General features: G+C 44.4%; 1 protein-coding gene across 1 annotated transcript in view; it reads left to right on the forward strand.

The window, feature by feature from the left end:
• The window catches only part of SNAPC4 (small nuclear RNA activating complex polypeptide 4), a 32,169-nt gene that overhangs the window by 1,086 nt on the left and 6,623 nt on the right, over window positions 1-24,460 (forward strand). The window contains exons 3-21 of the mRNA XM_039507180.1: window positions 2,978-3,018; window positions 3,920-4,084; window positions 5,130-5,255; window positions 6,790-6,868; window positions 7,494-7,575; window positions 8,486-8,590; window positions 9,876-9,948; window positions 10,670-10,834; window positions 12,500-12,647; window positions 13,155-13,261; window positions 14,146-14,240; window positions 14,821-14,915; window positions 16,534-16,619; window positions 18,618-19,031; window positions 20,377-20,466; window positions 21,453-21,702; window positions 22,311-22,381; window positions 22,734-22,841; window positions 23,933-23,960. Of these exons, the coding sequence (XP_039363114.1) occupies window positions 2,978-3,018; window positions 3,920-4,084; window positions 5,130-5,255; window positions 6,790-6,868; window positions 7,494-7,575; window positions 8,486-8,590; window positions 9,876-9,948; window positions 10,670-10,834; window positions 12,500-12,647; window positions 13,155-13,261; window positions 14,146-14,240; window positions 14,821-14,915; window positions 16,534-16,619; window positions 18,618-19,031; window positions 20,377-20,466; window positions 21,453-21,702; window positions 22,311-22,381; window positions 22,734-22,841; window positions 23,933-23,960 (2,328 nt within the window). The remainder of the gene's footprint in view (window positions 1-2,977; window positions 3,019-3,919; window positions 4,085-5,129; window positions 5,256-6,789; window positions 6,869-7,493; window positions 7,576-8,485; window positions 8,591-9,875; window positions 9,949-10,669; window positions 10,835-12,499; window positions 12,648-13,154; window positions 13,262-14,145; window positions 14,241-14,820; window positions 14,916-16,533; window positions 16,620-18,617; window positions 19,032-20,376; window positions 20,467-21,452; window positions 21,703-22,310; window positions 22,382-22,733; window positions 22,842-23,932; window positions 23,961-24,460) is intronic.

Raw genomic sequence — 24,460 nt, forward strand, 5'->3', positions numbered from 1 at the left:
AATAATTCCTTCATGAAGCCTGTAACTTCTGTTTGAGATATAGCATAGCTAAATGAGAACAGTCCTCTCTTCCATGATAAACTCGGTGGGATTTGAACATGACACTTTCTACTTCTCTACTAAGCAATTGCACCCGTGTTATAAGCATCCCTATAAAATGAATATTATACCTCTGCTTTTGCAATCAAATTGTAGTCAGATACCTGTGGTTTTTATTGCATCACGTTTCTTAGATAAGAATCTTATTTCTGTGGCTTCTGTCCACAAAAAGCATACATTACATTGTTGTACCAATACAATAAAAACCAGCAGGATCTTATTAAGAGGGATAAGGCAAAGATGCCACATTTATTGTAAATACCATAACAAAACAAAAAACAATGTTTTTCTACTTGTTTCTATTACTACTTATTCCTTATACACACACACACACACACACACATATTCATTCACACAATCATTCATTCAGGTTCTGTATAGATGTTATAGTTACCAGCCTAGATGTTGCTCATGCCAAGTTACTGGCCAGGTATCTTGGTCATGAGGATGGAGCCGAGTCTGTGTCAGATGCATCCGATGCTCTTGGAGGCTGGCAGCAGAACCATAGACTCAAAGTTCTTATTCTTTAGAGTCCAGTTTTATAGGGATTTTTCCCTATGTTAGTTCATAGGAGTTGCTTCATTTTGCTGTTGCTAAATCAATCAGCAGGTGGCTGGCTCCATGTTATTAGATGTTTTGTTTTTCCTTCCTTTGAGGTGTGGTGGGTGGATTCCAGTTTGCCCTCCGGGGGTCATCTGGTTGATCCCACTTGACACCTTCTTCAGCCGACACTGAATTCTTCAGGCTGGTGACTCCCTAACCATTCATTCACATACATTCTCTATCTTAATCACATCTATTTCACTGTCTCTTTACTTTTTGGGGTGTTACCAATTTATGTGAGACTCCCTGTCTTTTAACAATTAAAGATAAAGTGAGATGAAAACTTACGGAGGGTGGGGGTCTCTATTTATACACTATAACAGCTACTGTTTTGGCTTACTTAGAGTTAATTAATGTTTAACAAGTTTTATACAAAGTATTTCTTTGAGCAGGCTTCACACAGACACAGCTGGTGGCTTGCAGGTTAGAATCACAAATTTACTTTTAACATAAACCTTTAGTTATAAGGCATCAGTTAACAATAAGTCATTTTTCATATAAACCATGTTTAATATAAACCTTCTTTAATATCCCTACAACATCACATCAGCACTAAATACAACTGTACTGTATTTTATGTAATGTACAAATTCTACTGTAGTGCTTTAAAGCCAAAGAAAAGGGAATGTGGAATAGGAGAAGGGGAGTAATCAATTCTCAAATTCATTTCAAGTGTTTATCAGGCAGAGGGTTACAGAAAAGCTTTTTCCAAATCGTGGTGTCTACTGAGGAGAAGGTTCTTTGTGCCAGCTGTTGCCAGGTTTTGTGATGAGACAGATGAAGTGGGCAGTAGTTGAGAGGGAGGGGATTAAGGAGGCCCATCATCTGCCAAGTGGACTGGAACCAGTCAGTGGAGTGTGTTACAAACAAGAAGAGCAATATTGAACTGGCTCATGGAGTCAAACTACTATTTTGGAGTGTTGTCAAAAGCTAAATCAAGCAGGTATGAATAAAAAAAAAAAACCCGACTGTTCACAATTGGCGTGGGCATGTCCGTTCAGTGTAGCACAGAGACACACAAACCATCTGTCTTTGCCTGCATCTGCCTGGTGAGACATCCCTTTAGAAAAAGAACTGCAAAAAGTCTTAAGCCACCAGCTGCTAGTCTTGGTGATCACTGTGCACGTTCCTTCATTTTACTATGCTCCAGTTCTCCACATACCAAGTACATGCTTACCTTTAGTAGTCTTATTGAGAACAAAAATGGAAGCTATTTACTGCTGAAGTCTGTGGGACTACTCATGTGCTTCTAAAGTTAAGCACATTCTTAAGTGTTGCAGGATTGGAGCCCTAGTCTGCACCCTGGATTATTTGTTTGTGTTGCTCACCATAGGACCTGAGACATAGCTTCATTGCAGCTCTAGTTGAGAGAGGTTCTTTCATTCTCCAAAGCGCCCCCCCCCCCCCCAAAAGTCAGTGAAAGGTGATTGATCGAAGTTTGGTCTTGGCAACCTTAACAGTGGCCTAGAATGTTATTGGGTCAGACTTAAGAAATTAAGCATTGTTCTGTTTTCTTGTGGTCATTTTAGCTGGAAAGCTTTTGATTTCAGAGCTCTTGTCATCTTTACATAAGAACAGCCATACTGGGTCAGACCAAAGGTCCATCTAGCCCAGTATCCTGTTTTCCAATAGTGGCCAATGCCAGGTGCCCCAGGGGGAATGAACAGAACAGGTGATCATCAAGTGATCCATCCTCTGTTGTCCATTCCGAGCTTCTGGCAAACAGAGGTTAGGGACACCATCCCAGTCCATCCTGGCTAATAGCCATTGGTGAACCTATCCTCCATGAACTTATCTAGTTCTTTTTTGAACTCTCCTATAGTTTTGGCCTTCACAACATCCTCTGGCAAGGAGTTCCACAGGTTGACTGTGCATTGTGTGGAAAAAATTACTTCCTTTTGTTTGTTTTAAACCTGCTGCCTATTAATTTCATTTGGTGACCTCTAGATCTTGTGTTATGAGAAGGAGTAAATAACACTTCCTTATTTACTTTCTCCACACCAGTCATGATTTTATAGACCTCTGTCATATCCCCCCTTAGTTGTCTCTTTTCAAACCTGAAAAGTCCCAGTCTTATTAATCTCTCTTCATACATAAGCCATTCCATACCCTTAATGATTCTTGTTGCCCCTTTTTGAACCTTTTCCAATTCCAGTATATCTTTTTTTGAGATGGGGCAACTATATCTGCACGCAGTATTCAAGATGTGGGCGTACCATGGATTTATATATCTTTTCCCATAATAAATTTTTTTTTGTACTTCTATTTCTAACAGATGATCTGGACAATGATGATTCAGATGCCCATACTGAAATGGTAATTCATCTTAAAATGCATCATCCAATCTTTCTGCTAATGGGGGAAGACCAGAGAGAATTTTGTATGTCTGTAGGAGGCTTTTCACATTTTTGCACCTAAAGGGAAATGTTGCACCTAAAAAGGGAAAAGTTACTGCTAAAATTTTCATTTTTACAAGTCCTGTTACTGTTTTGTTTTTGTTTTTTTAGAAAAATAAAAATTTTTAATTAGAGATAATATTTCCTAGAACTCAGGTAAGAGTATTTAAAAATATTTGTATAACAGAGCACGTACAAAGGGAACTTTCTTTGTGGGTCAGATCCAGTTGATGTCATTGCAGGGCTCACTGACTAGTTAGATGTTTGGATGTAGTGCATTGGCAAAAACAGAGTTCTGTTTCACCCATAATGTTTTTATTGAGTAGTTCATACAAAACTGTCTCTAGACACTCTAGAAATCATGCACTTGGGGATAAATAACAGCAAAGGGGGAGAAATGAGATGATGAGTCAGGAGTGGAGTTCTGGAAGGCTGGCTCATACAGTAGAGGAGAAGGCCCTGGCATCAACAGCTGCAAAATTGTGAGACTAGCCAGAGAAGAGGCAAGTACTAAGGGCCTGACACTGCACCTATAGAAGCCAGTAGCTACATTCCCATTGACTTCAGTGGAAGTAAGTGCAGATCCAGAATCAGCAGAGGAAAAGGGAGAGGGACAATAGGCAAGGTTGATAATGTTGGGAGTGAGAGCACTAAAGAGGACAGCCAGGTTAGAGATGCACAGTTGTTTTCAGAAGGACTCACACGAGATTCCTGACGTTAATGGTAGTGGCTAGTTAAATAAAAATCACTGTCTGCTCAAAGCAAGCTTGGCTCTCTTCCCTTCTGTCTGCTTAAATTACAATTATTTCACCTCACATCAGGAAGTAGAGAAAGAAGGGGGCAGTAGTGATGACGACAATATTGATGATGATAACCTCCCAGCGGACCCAGAAACGTGTTTACAGATGAACCTGGTGTATCAGGAAGTTATTCAGGAAAAGATAGAGGAAGTCAACCTTCTGATCGCACAAAACAAAGAACAGCAGGTAGGTTGAACTTTGGGGAAAATGTTCTTTAGTGCACAGTTGGGGTGTGATTTTTCTCCCATTCATATCAATGGGGGAAGAAGTCCTGCAGATGTTTTTTAAATGGGAGTAAATTTGAGTCCTTGAATTGTGATTTATTTGGTATGAATCATTTTTCAAATCTCTGGCACTTCGAAGATTTTATCAAGTAACAGCGGATGGCATCGTGATCTGCAGAGTAAAGGAATCCTATTGATTTTGTTTATATACCAAGAGCCTGATCCTGGGAATCATATGAGTGGCTCCATTAACTTCACTGGAACTGCTTATGGATTGTAAGGATGGGCAAGATCAGGCCCTAAATCTGGGTTTAAAATGATTTGAAAAACCTAATATGAAGAGAAACATTTTTTATGAAATCCTGTTTTAGGGGCCTGTTTTCACTGGGTTATTTAAAAAAAAAAAGGGCATTCAATTGATGAGTTACAAACTTCCAAGCAGCATTTTCCTAATGTAGGAGAATCACTAACATTACGAGCATCAATGTGAGAGGTAAACTAGACTTTTATTATAATTGGTGCCATGTGGGTAAGGAATTTATTTTTCAAGTAGATTGCACTGAAGTTTTCAGAAATAACACATTGATGGGCCATATGGATAAAACTAAGATAGGGATATTCATCTTCACAATGCAAACCGGTTTTTTTGGGCAGTTTTCTATTATGGTTTTGGACACTTCATTCCTGGCCATTGGTGATTTTGACATGTAGCACATGTATGTAGTTAATTTTTGCTTGCACTGGGACGGTGACAGATTTTTGCACATTACAGCAAGTTGCTCTTGTCTCTGTTTTTGCATTGGTCCACTTGGCAGTTACATCTGAAATTTTCCAGGTTGCAGAAACTACATTTAAAAGATCAGCTTTATATATAGTCTGATGGTGCAAGGTAACTGGGGCTTAGCCTGGGATGTGCATAACAGCAGGGCCACTGGCTGAATTTGAGGTGGGATCATTTAAAAGTCTCAGTAATGTGTATGGTTTTTCAATTAATGATTGTACTGCAGAAAGAAATTATGTGTGAGGTTGGTGGTCCAAAGATGGCGAAGGCAGGAGATAGTAAACTTCTACCGTTGAATGTATTCTTGGGCCATTTTATGAAGCCGTACTTCAAGGATAAAGTATCGGGCATTGTAAGTATAACTAAATGCATACTACGCTCATTATTCCGGTGTCATTTAGCCTTAATTTGTTACTTATGCTCCCTCTTGAGATGAACATTGCTGAACATTAAGGTCACTGCATCTAGGTTTTCAGTGTTTTGGTTTGTTTTTGGAGGTTTTTTGCGTGATTTGAGATACAGACTTAGCTTATCGCTTGCTTGCTTGCTACCTTTTTGCCCATCAGACTCTTCAGATCTAAAAGGGGGAGAGATCCCCCCCCCCCCAAAATTCTGGCTTACACAGCATCCAGAAAACAAAATATATGTTCATAACCATTCTGTTATAAAATATGTCACCTGGAAGAGGATTCTAGGTAATAGCATGGAAATCTACCCACCAAACTTTCTAGGCACAGCACAGTATATCAGACAAATGACAAGCTGTGACTTCTGTTTGTTGCCTCATCTTCCCAGCCCAACCCTCACTGTCTGTTTCACCCACCTGTTGCATCCTGGCTGTCATGTAAACTGAGCTCTTTGGGGCAAGGGCTGTCATCTGTTGCATAAGAACAGCAATACTAGGTGAGACCAATAGTCTGTCTAGCCCAGTATCCTGTCTTCCAACAGTGGCCAGTGCCGGGAATGAACAGAACAGGGCAATTATCAAGTGATCCATTGCCTGTTTTCCAGTCCCAGCTTTTGGCAAGTCAGAGGCTGGGGACTCCCCGAGCATGGGGTTGCATCCCTGACTGTCTTGACTAATAGTCATCGATGGACCTGTCCTCCAAGAATTTAGCTAATTCTTTTTTTTTTAACCCAGTTGAAGTTTTGGCCTTCACAACCTGTCAGTGCCACAGTTACATGTCTTAGCCCACTAGGGCCTGACCTTGGTTGTGGTTACTGTAATACAAATAATAACAACTGTGCTTTGTTTATTAATCCTTATCCAAAATGGTCACACAGCTTTTTGAATTGGAGTGGGCAGTTGTCACATAGAATATCAGGGTTGGAAGGGACCTTGGGAGGTCATCTAGTCCAATCCCCTGCTCAAAGCAGGACCAGTCGCCAGACAGATTTTTTTTTTACCCCAGTTCTCAAAATGGCCCCCTCGAGGATTGAACTCTCACCCCTGGGTTTAGCAGGCCAATGCTCAAACCACTGAGCTATCATACCATTTCCCAAAGCGCTCTTCCACCCAGTTCTCAGCTGGTGCGAGGCACTCAGCATGGATGAGTGGACTGAGCTCTGGGTAGAAAGAAAGGAACTCGAGTGCTCATCTTAGCTGTGCCACTGACTTGGTCGGTAGTCTTTGGCAAATCACTTAACTCTCACTCCCTTAGGTACCCTATCTATAAAATGGGAATAAAGCTGCTTGCATGCCCATTCCTCATGGAGTTCTTCTGAACTAGAGTTTGTAAAATGCCCTGTGCAGTGGGAGAGTGCGAATGCACAGTCTTGAATTAGTCTGTTTTATAGCACTTTGGTGTCACAGCTCTGGGAATGAGCTGAATTCTCAATCAAAATGTAACATCTGTGCTGTTTCTAACATCTCTGATCTTTACTAGGGCCCTCCTGCCAATGAAGATACCCGAGAAAAGACAGCACAAGGCATAAAATCCTTTGAGGAGCTGCTTATAAAAAAGTGTAAGAAACCTCCTGTCTGTGTGCGCTGCTCCAAGTTCTAAATAGGCTTGGCAAACTCACTGAGGTTTTCCCCGTCATCTTCCTTCTCGTTTTTCTTCAGTGTTCACACTGTTCTGCGTCGAAGCCACTAATGGAAATGGTGTGGACGCTAAAAGTAAATGGGACTGCTCTGAATTATGCTAAACTCCGCTAGCCTTGAATGTTGGCATGGCTGATAGTTTCACAGCTCTTCCCTTCCCTTGCACATGCCCTGATGCATTGCATGTTAAATTGTGCAGCCGTCCTATTAGCTCACACAAGCTAAGCAGGGTCGTGCCAGGTCAGTACTCAGATGGCAGCACCTAGGTGTTATGGAATTGGTGCTGGGGATGCAGTCGGTGATGCTCTTCCATGAGCTGGCTCTCATATCAAGTTAGCAATGGAACCAGGAATAGAGCCCAGATTTCCTGTTTCTCTGTGCTTCTAGGCACAGAGGGAACCAGCAACAATCTGGGCATAATGCAGGTGGACGTTTCCAAGAGACCTTGGAGATGCTTTAAAGTGGTGGTTGAAGCCAGTGGGTTTGCTTATTGGAGGTGGCCTTGTATTAGTGACTCTGGTGCCCTCATCTGTATTTTATCCCCAGGGAAAAGCAGAGAGAAGAGCCTGCTGAACAAATCAGTAATAAGTGACCGTTTGCAGCGTCTGCTTCAGCCAAAGTTACTGAAGTAAGCAAAGCATAAGAAGTCCCATCGCTGCTGATGAGACAAGTGTATTCTAGGATTTGATGGCTGATTAGACAGTGGGGAGGAGAGTGACTAAGAGCTGGTATCATTTCCACCTCCCTTCTCTCAAGTGCATGCCTTGGCACAGTTACCGCCACCTGCAGTGAGGTTACAGAGAGCAGCAGGGAGAGGGTTGTGTGTTTGGGCTTGGGATGGTCAGCCAGTAATGGGGGGGAGCATAGGTCAAGATATGAATGACTTGCTGATTATCTGCAATATAATCATTAGGCTGGGAGTTCACTTTTATACCTCACAAGTACCAAGACATTTCCTAGCCATCCAGCCCTTTCCATTAATAGAATCATATGGCCTAAAATCCTATTACAGGAACTGCAACATTTAGGTTTGGAGGGCTACCGTGTAGCCTTTGAGCCCTAGCTGTACATCTTAGAATAAACTGAACAGCATCATGGAGACAGATTCTTGTTCCTACTCAGTATCATCCTGCACTTGGCTCCTGCGGGGGATATGGCTTGTCTGAGCCACGGACCTGGCATGCTTCTGTGTCTGCCACCGCAGCAGCCATTGCAGATCCTCTTAGATCCAACTTGCGGGAGGTGGGGAAAGCACTTGGTCTGTCACCTGTTCTGTAGATTCGCACTTGGTATAGATAAGGAGGCAAAGCAGGAGCAGTGGGTCTGCTATGTGGAAGAGTGTCTGGTTGTGGGGCTGTTTTCTGGAAGGTGGGGACAAATGCAAAGCGTTAGGTGAATTTTGAAATAAGCTCTGTGGAATAAGGATGACAGAGGAAAAAACCCAGCTTTTGAGCCTGCCAGCTTTAACACTATTTTATAATACTTACCCTTGCTTCTGTTTAGTCATGTTTAATAATCTTGGAAATGTCCTTAAACAGGCTCAACTATTTGAATCAGAAACTGGAAAAAGCCAAGAATGAAATGGAAAAGAAGATTTTGGAAAAGCAAGTCAAAGAAGCAGAGTGTGAAATAGAAGAGATCAAGTGAGAGGATTTATATTCTGGGTGAAGTGAACACTACCTCTTCTAGGGATTTTTCCCCCCTTAAAGACATTTTGTAAAGCTCAGACACCAACAGACTTAAGCTGGGAAAACCTTGCCTTATTCTGGCTTGCAAACCATTCCAAAACCAGTGTTCAAACCTTGCAGCGTTGTAGAGTGTTTTGGGTATTAATATGCAAATATAGGCGTCCTGCTTTGTTTAATGACTTCTGCTGCCAGTACTGAAGTGCTGCAAGCAAAAGCTGTTGGTTTAGCTGCGTTGAGGTTAGAATGTACTGACACATTCTGTATAGTGCATTTCAGAATTGTGGTAGAGTTAAACTCCTATAAAGCCAGCATCAAGGATCCATATGTGCTAAGGTACATGTGTGTGTGAATGAGGCACATTTAAATAGGTGCCATTTGGACTTGGTTAATTTTTATAATTTAGACATTTATAGCCAGCACTTTTCTGAATTCCTGTCATCGCCCCTATTGCAAAGTATATTAATGTGTCACCTTACTTCGGGCATTGCCACATCTGGGTGCTGTGAAGAGAAAATACAGTTTATACATAGCTTAAGTGACTGTCTTAGTTAGAAATACTCTAAATTCCATAAGAGGATTTAGAGACAAGTCTAAGTTGTATGGTAGGTGTATTACAACTTTGGCAGCTACAGTATACTAAGGGAGTTAAACACTGTGTGTACCTATTATTTATTTGTGTTGTCGTGGTAGCTAGGAGCCCTGGTCATGGAGTGGTCTCCATTGTGCTAAACACAGCATGTTTCGTTAATCACAAAGAGTTGAGGATTTTTTCCAAGGGACCTATGGGGATTAGGGAACCAACTTCCATTGAAATTCAGAGAGACTTGGGAGCCTGAAGCCCTTAGATCCCTTTGTCTTAATTATAGAATGATTTCCAATCTCATGTTGCTTCAGTCCCATACAACCGGTCTCGTGACATGCTGTGAGCCTAACAAACACAAGTGCTTATCTTCTCTTGCTGTTCGCTGACGGCCCTTGATGCTACAAAGGAAGCATCTGTCCCTAGAAAGACTGTACTGTGCAGGTGTGCGGGGGTGGGAGAGGGAAGGCAAATAGATGAAGCAAATGCCAGTGTCAGATCATGTTAACAGTGATTAAGAGCCTGATCCTGTGAATTGGTGAGTCGCTGCCTTCAATGGGAGATGTAATGAGATTTGGAGGTGTACAACGCTTAGCAAGATTAGGCATAGAAAGAGACCCAATGGTTGATGTGATCATTCCTTCCTTCCCCCTGCTTTAGCCATCTGCCAGAGGAGGCCTTATTAGGAAACAGACTGGATGAACATGACTGGGAGAAGATTTCCAACATCAGTGTAAGTTGGTAGAGTAATTACTTAGGTCTGGTCTACACTATGGGGCGGGGGGTCGAACTAAGGTACGTGACTTCAGCTACGCAAATAGCATAGCTGAAGTCGAACTACCTTAGTTCGACTGACTTACCCGTCCAGACGCGGCGGGGTCGAACTCCGCGGCTCCAAGGTCGACTCCGCCACCGCCATTCGCGGTGGTGGAGTTCCGGCGTCGACCGGAGCGCGTGGGGAGTTCGAACTATCGCGTCTTGATTAGACGCGATAGTTCGAACTCCGAGAAGTCGAACTCACCGCGTCGACCCGCGCGATAAGTATACCTACCCTTAGACCCAGATTCTACCTCCCTTCCTCTGCAAGTTGCCCCATTGATTTCAGTGGGACTAATTGTGAAATAAAGAACTACTTTGGGTGGACAAAAGAGATAGAACCCAGCCTTTAACACGTCACTCTTTTTTTCAAAGGTCTGAAACACAAATCCTGATTAACTTCCAAATATCCATCTGTTTCAAAGGGGGAGGGGACAGGTTTGAGACTTGGCATCGTAGAAGGGGTTCAAAAGTTAGATGCCAATGGAAAATACCCAACTCTTTGCGCAAAGATTAACAGCAAAATATATTTGAAAATTTATTTAAGAAATAAGCCTTTTTGCATCAATCTCACTCAGTTTGCTAGGCTATTTCAGTAATGTCCTGAAGGGAGAGCCAATTTGTGTTGTTTCTCTTAGTTTGATGGAAGTCGCAACGCAGAAGAGCTAAGGAAATTCTGGCAGAACTGGGAGCATCCAACCATCAACAAGAGTGAGTGGAATGAAGAGGAGATAGAGAAGTTAAAGGAAATAGCTGCGAAACATAATTGTCTGGACTGGCAAACTATAGCCCAGGAGCTTGGGGTAAGGTGCTTGCCACTATGAACCGAATATTTATTTGAGGCCCAGGGTTAGATTTTGAAAATAATGCAGTCAGTGCTAAGAAGTGGCTTGAAGCAGTGGGCGTACTGTGGGGTGCTGTTTTGAAAAAGAAAGTTCATTGTAGTGCTCAGGAAATGGATAAACCAAGTGAGTCCTAGCAAGGCATAGTGCAGGCAGGTGCTGTGAATGTGGGTTTTATAAACACTTTATAGTCATGTCAACACACTCTCCAGTCTGTGCAGGACACTTTTCCAGGCGGTGTCAATTGAAAGCTAACTGTGTTACTGCCTGTGACGAAGTGGGACTGTTTGTACTGGGGGCTGGGAATGCTGTGTGCAGTTCTTAAGTATCTAGCAAAGCAAAAGGCCAGTGCAACCGAATGCCTGACACTCTGTCTCCTAGCAACTGATGGCCTGGGCACCTCCCCTGCAAAGGTGTGACTGCAGGTGTTGGAGACAAAGGGGTCAGGTGACCTCCTGGCCTGGGAAAGAAGCTGGGCAGAGAGGAGGGGCCGGAGGGGGTTGGGCAGACTGGAGCTGGCTGGGGAAAGAAGGGAAGGACAGAGAGGGCTATGGGGCTCCTGGGGCCCCAAGATGAACCTAACAGGGGGGATCCTGTTATCTGTGCCTGCAAGACCTGTGTTGGGCTGTGTTCCTGTCGTCTAAATAAACCTTCTGCTTTACTGGCTGGCTGAGAGCCCTGGTGAATCGCAGGGAGCCCGGGGGTGCAGGGCCCTGACTCCCCCACACTCCGTGACACTGCCCCACTTGGGTTGCAATAACTTGCCATTTGTGCAGCAGCAGGGAACTCCTTGCAGCACGGTGTTCAGTTCCAGTGTCAACACTTTTAAAAAGATGTCATAAAATTGGAGAGTGTTGAGAAAAGAGCCATGAGTTATGGTCTGGAAAACCTGCCTTACAGGGAGAGTTTAAGTGGTGACTTTGATCAGTTTATGTGGGGAGAAGAGTTCTGAAAGACGGCTCTTTAATCTAGCAGGCAAAGGCATAACAAGATCCAGTGGCTGGAAGTTGAAGCTAGGCAAATTCGAAGTGAGAAACAAGGCACAACTTTTTAACAGGGAGGGTAATTTACCAGTGGGACAACTTACCAAAGGATGTGGTGGATTTTCCATCACTTGAAGTCTTTCAATCAAGATCAAATGTCTTTCTAACAGATGCTTTAGCTCAACCACAAGGTTGGGGCTTGATGGAGAAATTGCTGTGAAGCTCAATGGCCTGTGTTGTGCAGGAGGTCAGACTAGATGACCATAATCAGCTCTTCTGGCCTTAATTTGTGAAAGGAAGAAAGATAATGAATCAGTGGGAGTTAGTGTTGGACCATTAATTGACAATGATTATAATCACATCACTGTCATCTGGTGCTCCCCTCTGTTTGCTGTATACACTGGTTATCTTGCTTGTCTTAAACTTCTGTTATAAATTCTTTGGGTAGGGACTGTCTTTTCATTGTGTATAGTGCTTCATACAATTGAGCCCTGGTCCCTGACTTGGCACTACCACAGTATTAATAATACTTAAAAGGACTGGATTTGAACCACCACAGGTTCATGCCAGATTGAGTCAACCCTCTCTTTCCCAGGTCAAAATGCCCCTAGTGATCTAAGTAACTTTTTGTTCTTTTATTAAGACAAACCGAAGTGCATTCCAATGCCTGCAGAAGTTTCAAGCTTACAACAAAGACTTCAAGAGGAAAGAATGGACAAAAGAAGAGGACCAGATGCTCCTACAGCTCGTTCAAGAAATGAGAGTAGGAAGCCACATACCTTACAAGAAAAGTAAGTAATCTCCAAGGCTTGTACTCATGGAGTAAGTGATCCCTTGTACTCACAGAGCCTGATTCTCCAAGGTCTTGTTTTCAGTGATATTCCCAATGTGCGGCACCCTTTCTAAATACAAAAGGTGACATGGTCCCTGTTCTGGAGAGGTGGAGTTAATTTCATACAATCCTTGGACTTGCCTCCTTTAATTTTAAAAGGCTCATCTGCAATCATGACACCTGGTGACAGTAGCCTATCATATCTTCCAAGGATGGATTTGGTCAGTACTTGGGTGCAAAACCTCCCAGGTGTTGCAAGATTTGTTGTGAGCAGTGTATGTATGTAATGCACATGATTCTAGTATCAATGGTAATGTTTCTTACACACTGTGTGTTCTCGGTTCTTGTTGCATGCCAGTTGTGTTTGAGAACTTAAATATTTAAGTTGTAACTACAATGTGCTTTAATAAGAATGCTAGAAGCATTGTATTAAAAGCAGAATTTAAATATTTCTTTCAATTTCTAGTTGCCTATTACATGGAAGGAAGAGATTCTATGCAGTTACTTTACCGATGGACAAAGAGAGTGGATCCCAGCCTAAAGAAAGGATTCTGGACGCCAGAGGAAGATGCTGTAAGTTCCTTTAGCTTTTCTCTAGTGCTAGAAAAATGACATGGTACAAAAAGTGGCTAGATTAAGCCATTCCATTGTTCTGTTGCTGAATAGCCACATGTCTTGGAGGTTTTAATCAGTGGAACATGAAAAAGCAACCAGAAGAGGCAGTTCAGAAGTTTTAGGAGTTCACGTGGAGTCACGGGGCCTAGTTTCAGATTAAATTATAGTAGAGACTAACATATCTGCTTCTGTCTTGAGCCCATTTTAGCTGAAATGGACAAACATGCAATCTCTGCTGGGTTCATTAGTGAAACATTAACTTTAATTAGTGTTCTGTGGACACTTGACTGTCTTCCTACTTTATCCAGGCACAGAAGCAGGTTGTGATCTCTATTACAAAGATGGCATAGGTGCTATACAAACCCAGAGGTAGATAACTCTCCCCTGAAGAGCGTCCAGTCTGCTCTGGCTGTATTTCGCTAAGGCTGAAATGCCAAGTCTGTTTTCCTCTTCCTCATGCATAGACCAGTGTAGCAGTGTTGTTTTTTTTGTTTGAAAACAAACTAGTTAAAATAAGTTCTATGGGTATTTTTTAAAATAAAATTAATTTGGGGGCATAAATGATCTGGCATGACCTCTCTGAGTAACTCCAAAGCTCAGCAATGATAAAATTGAAGTCCTCCTGTGATGGATCTCTATTTGCTGTGTCTTCTTTGGGGGTGGGGAGGGAGGGTGGGTGTGACTGGGAGGGCACAGACCTAATGAAGGCAGAATGAATTAAAAGCAGGGTGTGATGCATATAGCTAGGTAATTCCCAAAAGATTCCAGCCAGTGGAGACTTGTTAACTTAGAATGACTTGGATGCATTTTCAACATAATCTTTCTTTGTGTAATTCATGTAGAAGTTGTTGGCAGCAGTTGCTAAGTATGGAGAACGTGACTGGTATAAAATTCGGACAGAGGTACCAGGAAGGAGTGACGCTCAATGCAGAGACAGGTCTGTATAGTGACTAAAAGAATCTTGCTTCCAAGTTCTCTCCTGTAATAAAGATGCAGTATTTAAAAAAATAAAAAAAAATTTTTTTACGATACATGCACCTAGCTCCTCTGTGCACCTTTCACAAATAAAACCCCTCAAAACCTATATTCTACGTAGAACAAAGAGGCCAGAAGGAATCTCGGTGTATCCCCTTCCACATTTTCACTGCTTGATTATTCTATGCATGTCTATGAAAAGTGTAGTCAGTGACTCTTGTGGATCTGTCACTGATGTGGGGAGTTAGAGGTGCTCAGCACCTTCCAGGATTAGGCTCTAAATTAGCAATTGTACCTGAAATGTATCTAGTTTTGTGTTGCCTTTACTACTCCTTAATTGTGGGTCTTGGGATCTTTGCTGAGAACCAAGGACTTGCATTACCAGCAATGGAGCTGCAGTGTCAAGGATACAGGCATGTGGGACTGCATGGGGAAGGAAGGGGTCCACTGATTTTACTCTCTTCATTTAACTTTAGAAACATGTCTCATGAAAGAGAACATTTAATCCCGTTAACTTTGTATCAAATCTTTTAATTTTCTAGGTATTTAAATGCATTACACCACGACGTAAAGAAAGGCAGGTGGAGCTTAGAGGAAAAAGAAAAGTTAATTGAACTGGTCGAGAAACATGGTGTAGGTAGGTTGTCCCCCCGTCCCCCCATCCCCCCCACTGTGGCATGATCTTTAAGGGCTTGTAATGGTTTGAGCTGCCTTTCCCCCCCTTTAATTAAAATCCTGCAGTTGGTACTGGAGAGCTTTGCTTCTTACTGAGAAATGCATTTTGCCATCTTCCATGTATGGTATGGCCTGCATGTAGTGATCTCTGGAATAGGGAGACTGTTTACATAAAGAAGTCTTGAATTGTTTCTGTGCACTGTGCAGTCCTGGTTACTGAAACCCCCTGCTTGTGAAGTTGACCAGAAGAATTCTATAAATGGGCTCCCCTGTGCATTACTTTCTTTCAGGATAAGATCTTATGGCAGTACAGAAGCTTTTGGGCAGGCAGCTATACACTTCCCTCTTCTAATAGTAATTACTGGAAGGGAACCTTCTTTCCACCTTCTAACCCCAGCTACAAGTGTATGGCAAAGAGAGGTTGGAGCACAGGACTGGGAACTAGGGATTCCTCTAGCTTTGGTCCAGCTCTGATACGGACTCTTTGTGGCTTTGGACAAGAAATTACATAACATTTGTATAGCACTTTTCATTTGGCTCACATCCAGTCTTATGTTCCTAAAGCTCATGCTTCAGGAACGCACATAAACATGATTTTCCCCACCTCCCCACAATGTATTTGGGTTTTTTTGTGGTTGTCTTCTGAAGCATCAGTCATGGCCACTGCAGAAGGTAGGCCATGGCTCTGAGGTGGCACCAAGCATTCTGTCTCTCTCAGGTGCTTGGCTGTCTGGCTCTTGCCCACATGCTCAGGGTCTAACTGATCACAATATGTGGGATTGGGAAGGAATTTCCCCCCAGATCACATTGGCAGTGACCTTGTTTGTTTTTTCTGTCTTCCCCTGCAGTGTATAGGGACAGGTCACTCTGGGTGTATCTCCCTTCCTTTTCATTGTGGGGGTCTCGGACACCTCTGTCCCTTCTATTCTCAGCCTGTGGCACGTAATGGGCTAGTCTCCTGTGGGCTGTAACGCCTTCGTCTAATTTTGGAGGCTGGATTTAGTGTGGTGGTGGTGGCCTGTGCTAGACAGGAGATCAGACTAGATGATCTGGTGGTCCCTCCTGGCCTTAAACTCTGACTATGTGTAAAAAGCACTTGCTTTAAAGGGACTGTGTCCCTTTAAAGATCATGCTACTTTCTGAACATCGGCCTACTCTGGACGCAGGTAACCTCTCGGATTACTGGAACTAAAAGAGATTAGAGAGAAGAACAGTCACCCACTTTTCCAGTTTATGTACTTTGTGCATTTCACAGCACTTTGCATATGGTCCATTTCAGCTTCCCTGCATACCTGGTCAGTGTCCTCTCTCTGGGCCTTTCACAGAGAGGCATGGGAGAGAGAAACATTTTAAAAGGTAATAAAATATGATCGTAAAGACACACACACACACACACACACTTTTGACTAGCCTTAGGTCAGCCACCACATCTATAGCACATCTTAAAAGTATTACTATTCAGTGAAGAAAAACTCCCTGAACATTATAAGTAAATATTATCTGGAGTCTAATCTGGTGAGAGAGGGACTTGCTTTCCTTAATTTAAGATATTAACATGGCCCAACTATTTATCTCCTTAGGTCACTGGACTAAAATAGCTTCTGAATTACCACACAGAACTGGCTCCCAGTGTCTCAGCAAATGGAAAGCCTTGATTGGGGCTAAGGTATTGTAACTCTCTGATCTGGTATAGTGGGTTATCTTCCTTTTCCTCTGCAGTAATCAAGTGACCTGTTTTGAAGTACAACATTCTGCTATGCTATAGACCAGTGGTCCCCAACCTTTTTGGCTGGTGGGCACCAGCCAAAGGACCAGTGCGGCAATGGAGCACCTGCCGAAATGCCGCCGATTTTCGGCGGCAACGCCTCTCAATGACGTCGCTTGCCATCGACAAGTGACATCGAGAGGCGTCCCTGCTGAAATTCAGGAGCGATGCCTCTCAATGACGTCACTTGTCGATGGCAAGCGGCGTCATTGAGAGGTGTCCCCGCCAAAATGACCCTGCGGCATTTCGGCGGGTGCTCTCCCGGGGGCCAGGACGCGGGTGCATTAAGATGCCCCCGCGGGCACCATGGCGGGGACCTCTGCTATAGACCCATCTTCTTTAAGAAAAGACTGTGAAAAGTCAATCTGACACAAGTCAGTGAGCATTCAGGACCCACGCCCTAGGACCCTGATAGGGGGGTGGGTTGGAGCCCAGGTCCTACTGTGATTCGATCCTCACCCTGCTGTTTTGAAGCATGGATGCAGCTCAAGCTGTGGACCTGAGTCAGAAAGTTGGTGTAGTGCGGTGTGGACACATGAGCATGGCCGTGAGACCCAAGTCCAGCAATTGTAAGCCCGAATTTACAATGCCATATGGACACTCAAGCATGGGCTTGGAAACAGCAAGTCCACAAGCCTGGTTCCCACAGATGTGGGATTACAATGCAGTGTTGACCAGGGATCTCAAACATGTGGCCCACGGAGCTCTTCCCTGCGGCCCGCGGAGCTCCCCAGGGCCGCCCAGAGGGGGGGGTAAAGGGGGCAATTTGCCCCGGGCCCCGGGCTCCGCAGGGGCCCCCAAGAGAAAAGCGGAGGCTCCCGCCTCCGCCCCTCTCCTGGAGCCTCGGCGCATAGAGCGCTGAGTCTCCGTCCGAGCCCCTGAGCCCCGCCCCGATCCAAGCCGCGTGGGGAGGGGGCGGGGCTGGGAGCCCGGGGCGGCGCGGTGCGCTCGGCGTGGCGCGCACAGCCCCGCCCCCTCACCACGCGGCTCGGAGCGGGACGGAGCTCAGGCCTCGCCGGAGATGCGCTCGGGTGGGGAAGCGGGAGCCGCCGGGGCCTGGGTGGGAAGCGGGACCCGCCGGGGCCGGGGGGTGGGGGAGGGAACCGGGACCCGCCGGGGCCGGGCTGCCAGGGGGGAGGAGCGGGGAGCCGTGCGCTTAGGGGAGGAGGTGGAGAAGAGACAGGGCAGGGGCGGGGCCTCATGGAAGGGGTGGATTGGGGGTGGGGCCAGGGGCAGCAAGGGGGCGTGTCAGTGATGCGGCCCTCGGGCCAATGCACTAGTCCTCATGCGGCCCTCGGGGTCATTTGAGTTTGAGACCCCTGGTGTAGACACACCCTGTGGCCAGATTTTCAATGGGGACTGAACACACTTGAAAATCTGGCCACATGTTTAGGTACCTTAAGGCATGATTTTATTTGCCAGTGGGGAAAATACCCATTAACATCAGTGCTGCAGGATCAGATCCTGAATGGGGAGCTGTTGGATGCTGAGCTCTTATTAAACTCTGGCCCCTGGTCCTGAAGGTTAAAGGTTTATAGAACCTAAACGTGTGAAGACGAGAGAGACCTGTGGTGTCAGTGTATCCACTTGGTGCATTAAGCCTTGTTGCTGGAGACAGAAATCGGTGTTAGAACTTGCCTCTGTATAAGGAATTCTGAACTCATAAAAGGCTTTGGTCCTAGAAGTAGCATGTGAATTATGTCAGAGACTGTAAAGTGGGGTTGCCTCCTGGCAAACTATGCCTTCCTGATGGCGTGCTGTCCTCTAAAGCATTTGTATGTAATGCCAGCTGGTTGCCTCCAGCTCTAATGAAGAAGAAATGGGGGACACACAAATCAGTGGTGAATATTTGTCAGCTCTTATTTGTTGGGTTTGTGGGTTTTTTTTAATGCTAAACAGAAAAAGTCTGGCCCCAGGAAACGCCTTCAGAAACGCAGGCGAGTGCGGAGACGCAGTTCCACCTCTTCAGAGAGCAGCAGCGAGGATTCAGAGCCGGAGCTAATGAATAGTTCTGAGGGAGAAATAGACCCCCCCTCAGGATTCAGGGGTACGGTGCCTGGTCTTGACCTGTGGATCCCAACGAGGACAGATCCGGCCAACTGCAGGAAAGCCAAACACTTGATTTCCTCCCTCTACTGTTCCACAAGTGCTTATGTAAAGGGACGCTTAAAACGAGTTCCAGCTACGTCTGCTAGGAGACGCAGGGCCAGAGTCCCAACTGATTCAGCAGGGTTAAGTACCATACTGAAAGGTATTGGATATTCACCTTCTACTGACCTCAATTTGAAGGATCCAGAAGAACTGGTAAAGGAGGTAAGCACTTTACTTCTCCTTTAAAAAGATTGTACTGTTGGGCTGTCAACTAAGCTCAAGCTGTGAAGTGTTGATCAGATCGGATGGGAGACCGTTAAGGCAAGTGGTGTGGGTGATTATGGCCCCTTTTTCCTCTCTGAATCATTACTGGACCACTGCCCCGTGTGTCATAGGGGGCACTGTTTTGGGAAGACCACCTTTTGGATGAAATGTAGAATCCAAGGCCTTGCCCTTTTTGGTATCCTCAAGGCCTCCGTAGCACTTCCTGTAAGAATGGGGTGTTAACCTCAAAGTCCTAGCCAAGTGCCAGTGTCATCAATTGCATTCTGCTTGTCAATTCACTCTGCCATGACACACTTCCTGCCCAAACTGTGGCTTCATGTGGCTGTCAAACAGCTGCCACCCTCCACCCCAGAGATGATGGTATTACTGGGGTCAAGAAAGAGCCCTCTGTGCACAGAGATGTGTTAGTATAAATTGTAGAGCATTTCAGGTTAAAAGCTAACAAACGATAGTGTATATTGGCCATGGGAGCCTCTCTTCATTTCAATGCAGATGAGGTATTTGCATAACTCGAGGGGAAAAATGTAATGTTACTGTCTGGGTCATACTCTTCGAGGTTGTTCTGGAAAATCAAATTGTCAAGTGTAGCATTGGCTTGATATTCAATCAATTATACTGCTTTATTTTCCTGAACAACTTCACCACACCCCAACAGGATGAGGTGCCTTTGGAAAATTTTACACAGTGTGTCTTGTGGTGACTTTGATTATCCAATTTCTCTGGGAAAAGTTTCAGGTTTGTGTCTCTTCTCTCTCCCTCTCTCTCCCCCCCTCCCCCAAATGAAGCCAGAATAGCAGAACAGGTGGGTCAAAATGGTCCTAAATTTGGGTTTCCTAATGTTTTTTCTTTTGTTACTTCAGAGGAAAGTTTATATGCATCTGCAAACCAAACATTGCAGCACTGGGCTAGTGTGTGAGACAAAGTTAAACTGGAAACAAATGAAAGTTGAGCTGGTTACTTTGAGAAAATGCAGATATCTAGCTGGCAGTGCAGATTAGTTCTTCACAAGACTCTTAATCCTGTAAACTTTTTGTTTTGGCTCATGGCTTAGATAAATTCATGGAGGATAGGTCCACCAATGTCTGAGCCAAGATGGTCAGGGATGCAACCCCATGTTCTGGGTGTCCCTAAACCTCTGACTGCCAGAAATTGAGACGGTTCTGTTTGCTCCCTCTGAAGCATCTGGCACTGGCCACTGTCGGAAGACAGGACACTGGGCTAGATGGACCATTGATCTGACCCAGTATGGTCATTCTTATGGCTTTTATATACTTTCCTCTAGGCTTCCATAAGAGGAAAGCAAGTGTTAAAGGTTACCCTGGAAGATGTGAGGAGAGTGCTAAGAAATAATACCTGTTCTCAGAGGAAATGCGTAAGTGCCTTTTTGTTTGGTGGTTCTGGCTTCCCCTGCTAATAGCACAGACAATCTGTTTGGAATTCCAGATGTTCTTCATGATAAACCATACGATGGACTGAAGGGAGTAAAATTTCCAAAGCAACTTTAACTTCCACACTCCTATTTCCTGTCTGAGCTCTTGTTAAAGGGCCAATGATGCATGTAGCTCTGAGACTGCCTCTAAACATATACCTAACCAGGCTACGCACTTAAACAATGCTAGGACTGAGAGTTCCATGTGCTCGCCACTAAACTTAGTGCCTTGCACTTCTCATTTATATGCCCCGATGGAAGGCTTCGCTTTAGCGTGCACGTGATCAGCTGAGTTTGTTTTTTAATCCTCTGTGAAGGACCAAACCCACAAGTGTTTCAACTGGTGGTTTATCCAGTGTGATCCTGCCATAGGGAACAGCATTTGAAATTGAGTTCTGTGTAGATAAAAAGATAAGTAGCTAATGTGCAATTAACAAGGGAGGCAAAACAATCAATCTAATTGGTCAGCTGCTTACAAACTATGCCCTGTCCCCATCTACACTGAAATAGTAGAGTGCCCTGTAACTAATAATATTGGCATCCCTAAGGACGCGGTTAGGAACTCATGTTGATGCACTTCGTGAAGAGAAAGTGAAGGGGAAAGGGAAGGATAACAGTACTCTCAATTCCTAACCTGAGCAATCTTATGGCTCTGCTATAATCATTTAATGTTGGTGGTCTGACCTATAACCCCTGCCCCGGTAAGAAGTCCAGGGTGTATATGCTTTCTTCTAATCTGCAGCCTTTATTTTAACACACAGTAAGTGTTTTGACTCCAGTGTCCTGGTAAAATGGAATAAAAACCCACTGGAGCAGATCCTCCACTGGCATACATCGGCATCGTTCCATAGAATTCCATGGAGATCTGCTAATTTATAGCTGTTGGTTTGAATTTTTGTGATCTTGTATCTTTGTTCTGCCACATACAGCAAGACTGGCTACGGAAGCCTTATGTCTCCGCTTCAGCAGTGGCTTCTGGAGTGACACCGGGCACGTCAGTCGGCCAGGAGCTGCAGGGATTACAGACCACTAAGGAGAAACGGTACCGTCGCCAGAAAGAGCAATTCCACAGAAAGTATCTGGAGAGGAGGCTCCTGATGGCAGTGACTCCGTGGGTGGGCAATGTCCTACTGCCTTGCACCTTTAGAGCTGAGAGGGTGGCGTCCCATCAGACAAAAGGTACCATTGACCCCATCAGGTTTCTATCTGTCCCTGTCTCTCCCCCCCACCCCTTACAAGCATGGCACCAGACTCTTAAACAGGGCTCCAGGATTGTGCCTTAGGACACAGCACCTTTCATCTCAGGATCTCAAAGCACCTTTGACCACCTGAGGTGTAGGGTAAGTGGCATTACCTCTTACCATTTACGGTACAGGTACCAGAGACCCAGACAGGAGAAGGGGTAGCCCCATGTCACACAGCAAGATGGCAGCAGAATTGGCAGTAGAACCCAGGAGTTGTATTCCTAGTCTCCTGCCCTAACCACTAGATGACACTTTTCCTTTGTAGGTTAGATTTTATTGAGGCAGTACTTTTTCCTATCCAGGAGTCTCTGTTAATCGAGAGGCAGGGAATTATGCTCATTTATTTACTCAAAATATATGGTCATTCTGAGATCTTAACAGAGGGGATTCTCTTTTGCCAGAGGCTTTTATAAGAGCAGAGTGAGTTGCAAGTGTCGTTATTCAGCTCCTCAAATGTTAATATTGGAGGGGCGCTGCTCATACCCTCTGCAGACGTATGTGAATGTTCACTTAACTTTTTTTACATTGGATTCTTTTTTCCAGCTCTTGTTATTCAAGAACAGCTTCAGACAGTCACACTGGGCAGCACTCCAGTGTTCACGCTCTTCATTCAGGTGGGCACCGCTGCATTAACTGGACTCCAGAGTTTTAACATAGTTATTTTTATACTTGTATTTGATAGATATTTAACATCCATCACTGGCACTTATTTTGCTCTCGAATGATTACGTCTCGCTGTATTTATATGGCCCACGTAGAGAAGCCATGATTGTAAATTCAGCTTAAAAAATAAATCTTGCAATACAAAGAACCAAATACTACCTAGCTTCTTTCCAGTGACAACAAAAAAAGGCCCTGAGGTTCTTCAAACGAAATGTCTCCTGTTTGCAGGGTGTCGTCCCCTTCACCCCCAGAATGCCTCTCTTCCGAGCTGAGCTTTAACATAAGATTTTCATCTCCTTGCAGCTCTTTCAGATTGACACTAGTGGTTGCATGAAGGTTATTCGTGAGAGGAAGATGAGGCAGTCAGACCTCATCAGGTCCATGGCTGGGAATACAAGGCGACTTCAGAAGGTACTGTGTGTTTCAAACCCTGTCCCATTGTGCGGGGCGCCTGGGTGGAAATCACCGACTGTTTGTGTTAAGGGAAGCTGTTTGTGTTAAGGGAAGCTGTATGTATTGCTGCTTTGTACTTCTCACAGAGGAGAGACTAAAACCAGTGTTAATGTGGCTGAGTGGATAGGGCGCCGAATTGGGCAGTGGGAGACCTGGATTGGGTTTCCAGTTCTGTCACTAACTCTTGGTGACCAAAGTCTAGTCACTTAACCTCATTTTCCCTCAGCTATAAAATGAGGTTAGTAAAAGTTACTTACCCTATGTAAAGCTTTGTAAGATCTACTAGTGAAATGCTGTATTAGAAGAGGAAGTGGCTGTTGTGAATTTGTAATTACAACTGGCTAAATGGCTTGTCTAGACAGTCCAACCTTTGCAGACCTTATGCTTGCTGGGTCTGCTGCTGCTGATTCTCTTTTCAAAAGCTGGTACTAGGCTCTCCCATGCATCCCCGCCATACTGTATGTGCAGGCAATAAAACAATTATTTATCTGTATTGCAGTAGTGCCTGGGAGCTAATGGGGAAATAGTGAAGATGTCTTTGCTGTTGGTGTTCACAGTAATGAAAGGGTCAGCTGGGACCTTGCCTTCACGAGCTGATGCTCTGTGGCTGAATGATTAAAGTGGTGCCAACTGGCTCCAAGAACAGCAACATCTACCAAGGAGGATTGTTTGTGTCTCTCTTACCAGAAGTTCTGACTCCCATTCTAGGCCAAGTCCTGTGGACTTGCTGCTCAAACTCTCTAAAGAGGCATGTGGTGTCAGTAGAAGGGAAGATAAGAGAAATCCAACCTGCACAGCTGCACTGACATCATTAGTTTTATTGGGGTCCACGTCTGACATATGTTTTCAATGTCCTGAGGATATTTTCCTGCTAATGCGCCAATGTATAGCTGCCAGAATCCTGTTTTCCTGCTGGAGTACAAAGCTCTCCCAGAAACATCTGGAGAAATGATGTACCCACAATATGAGTGCCCTCTACTTCAGTGCCGTGTATCTGATCTCTAAATATCCCAAGAACACAATTCATAATCTGTTTCCCTTTTTTGCAGCCCTCCTGCAGTTCCAAGAACTCTTCAGGTACCTACCCTAACACTTCCATTTATTTTCACAGTATACAGGGACTTGTGCTTAGTTAATCACTGGCTAATACGACTCTCAATCTAATGTGATAAAAGCCTCAAGAACAAAATCACTTTTCATTTTACTCTCTGGGGGCTTTTAAGCTGATTGTATTTGATCATTCCATTACTGGCCATAGAAAGATGCCGTTTAATAAAGAAGGGCAAAGATTCTGGAGGGACAGGGTGTCCAACAATGCTGTGACATCAGCTCTGTAGTGCTATTGAAGGCTGGGTGTTCTGGCAGAGCACCCTGGCGCGGTCTAATACCGGTGCTGAATGTTGGTGTTATATTGACCTGATTGAGCGGGCGTTCCCTTCCATGGTATATAGTTCTGTCAGTAAGTTCTGCCCACGACTCCTGGGACGATAGTTACATTCACTCCTCATTACTGGGAGTCGAGTGTCACTCTTTTTTTTTTTTTTTTTTAAGAGGCCCTCAGAACAGGGCAGATTAGA

The sequence above is a fragment of the Mauremys reevesii genome, linkage group 19, assembly GCF_016161935.1.
Source record: "Mauremys reevesii isolate NIE-2019 linkage group 19, ASM1616193v1, whole genome shotgun sequence".
Classification (NCBI taxonomy): Eukaryota; Metazoa; Chordata; order Testudines; family Geoemydidae; genus Mauremys; species Mauremys reevesii.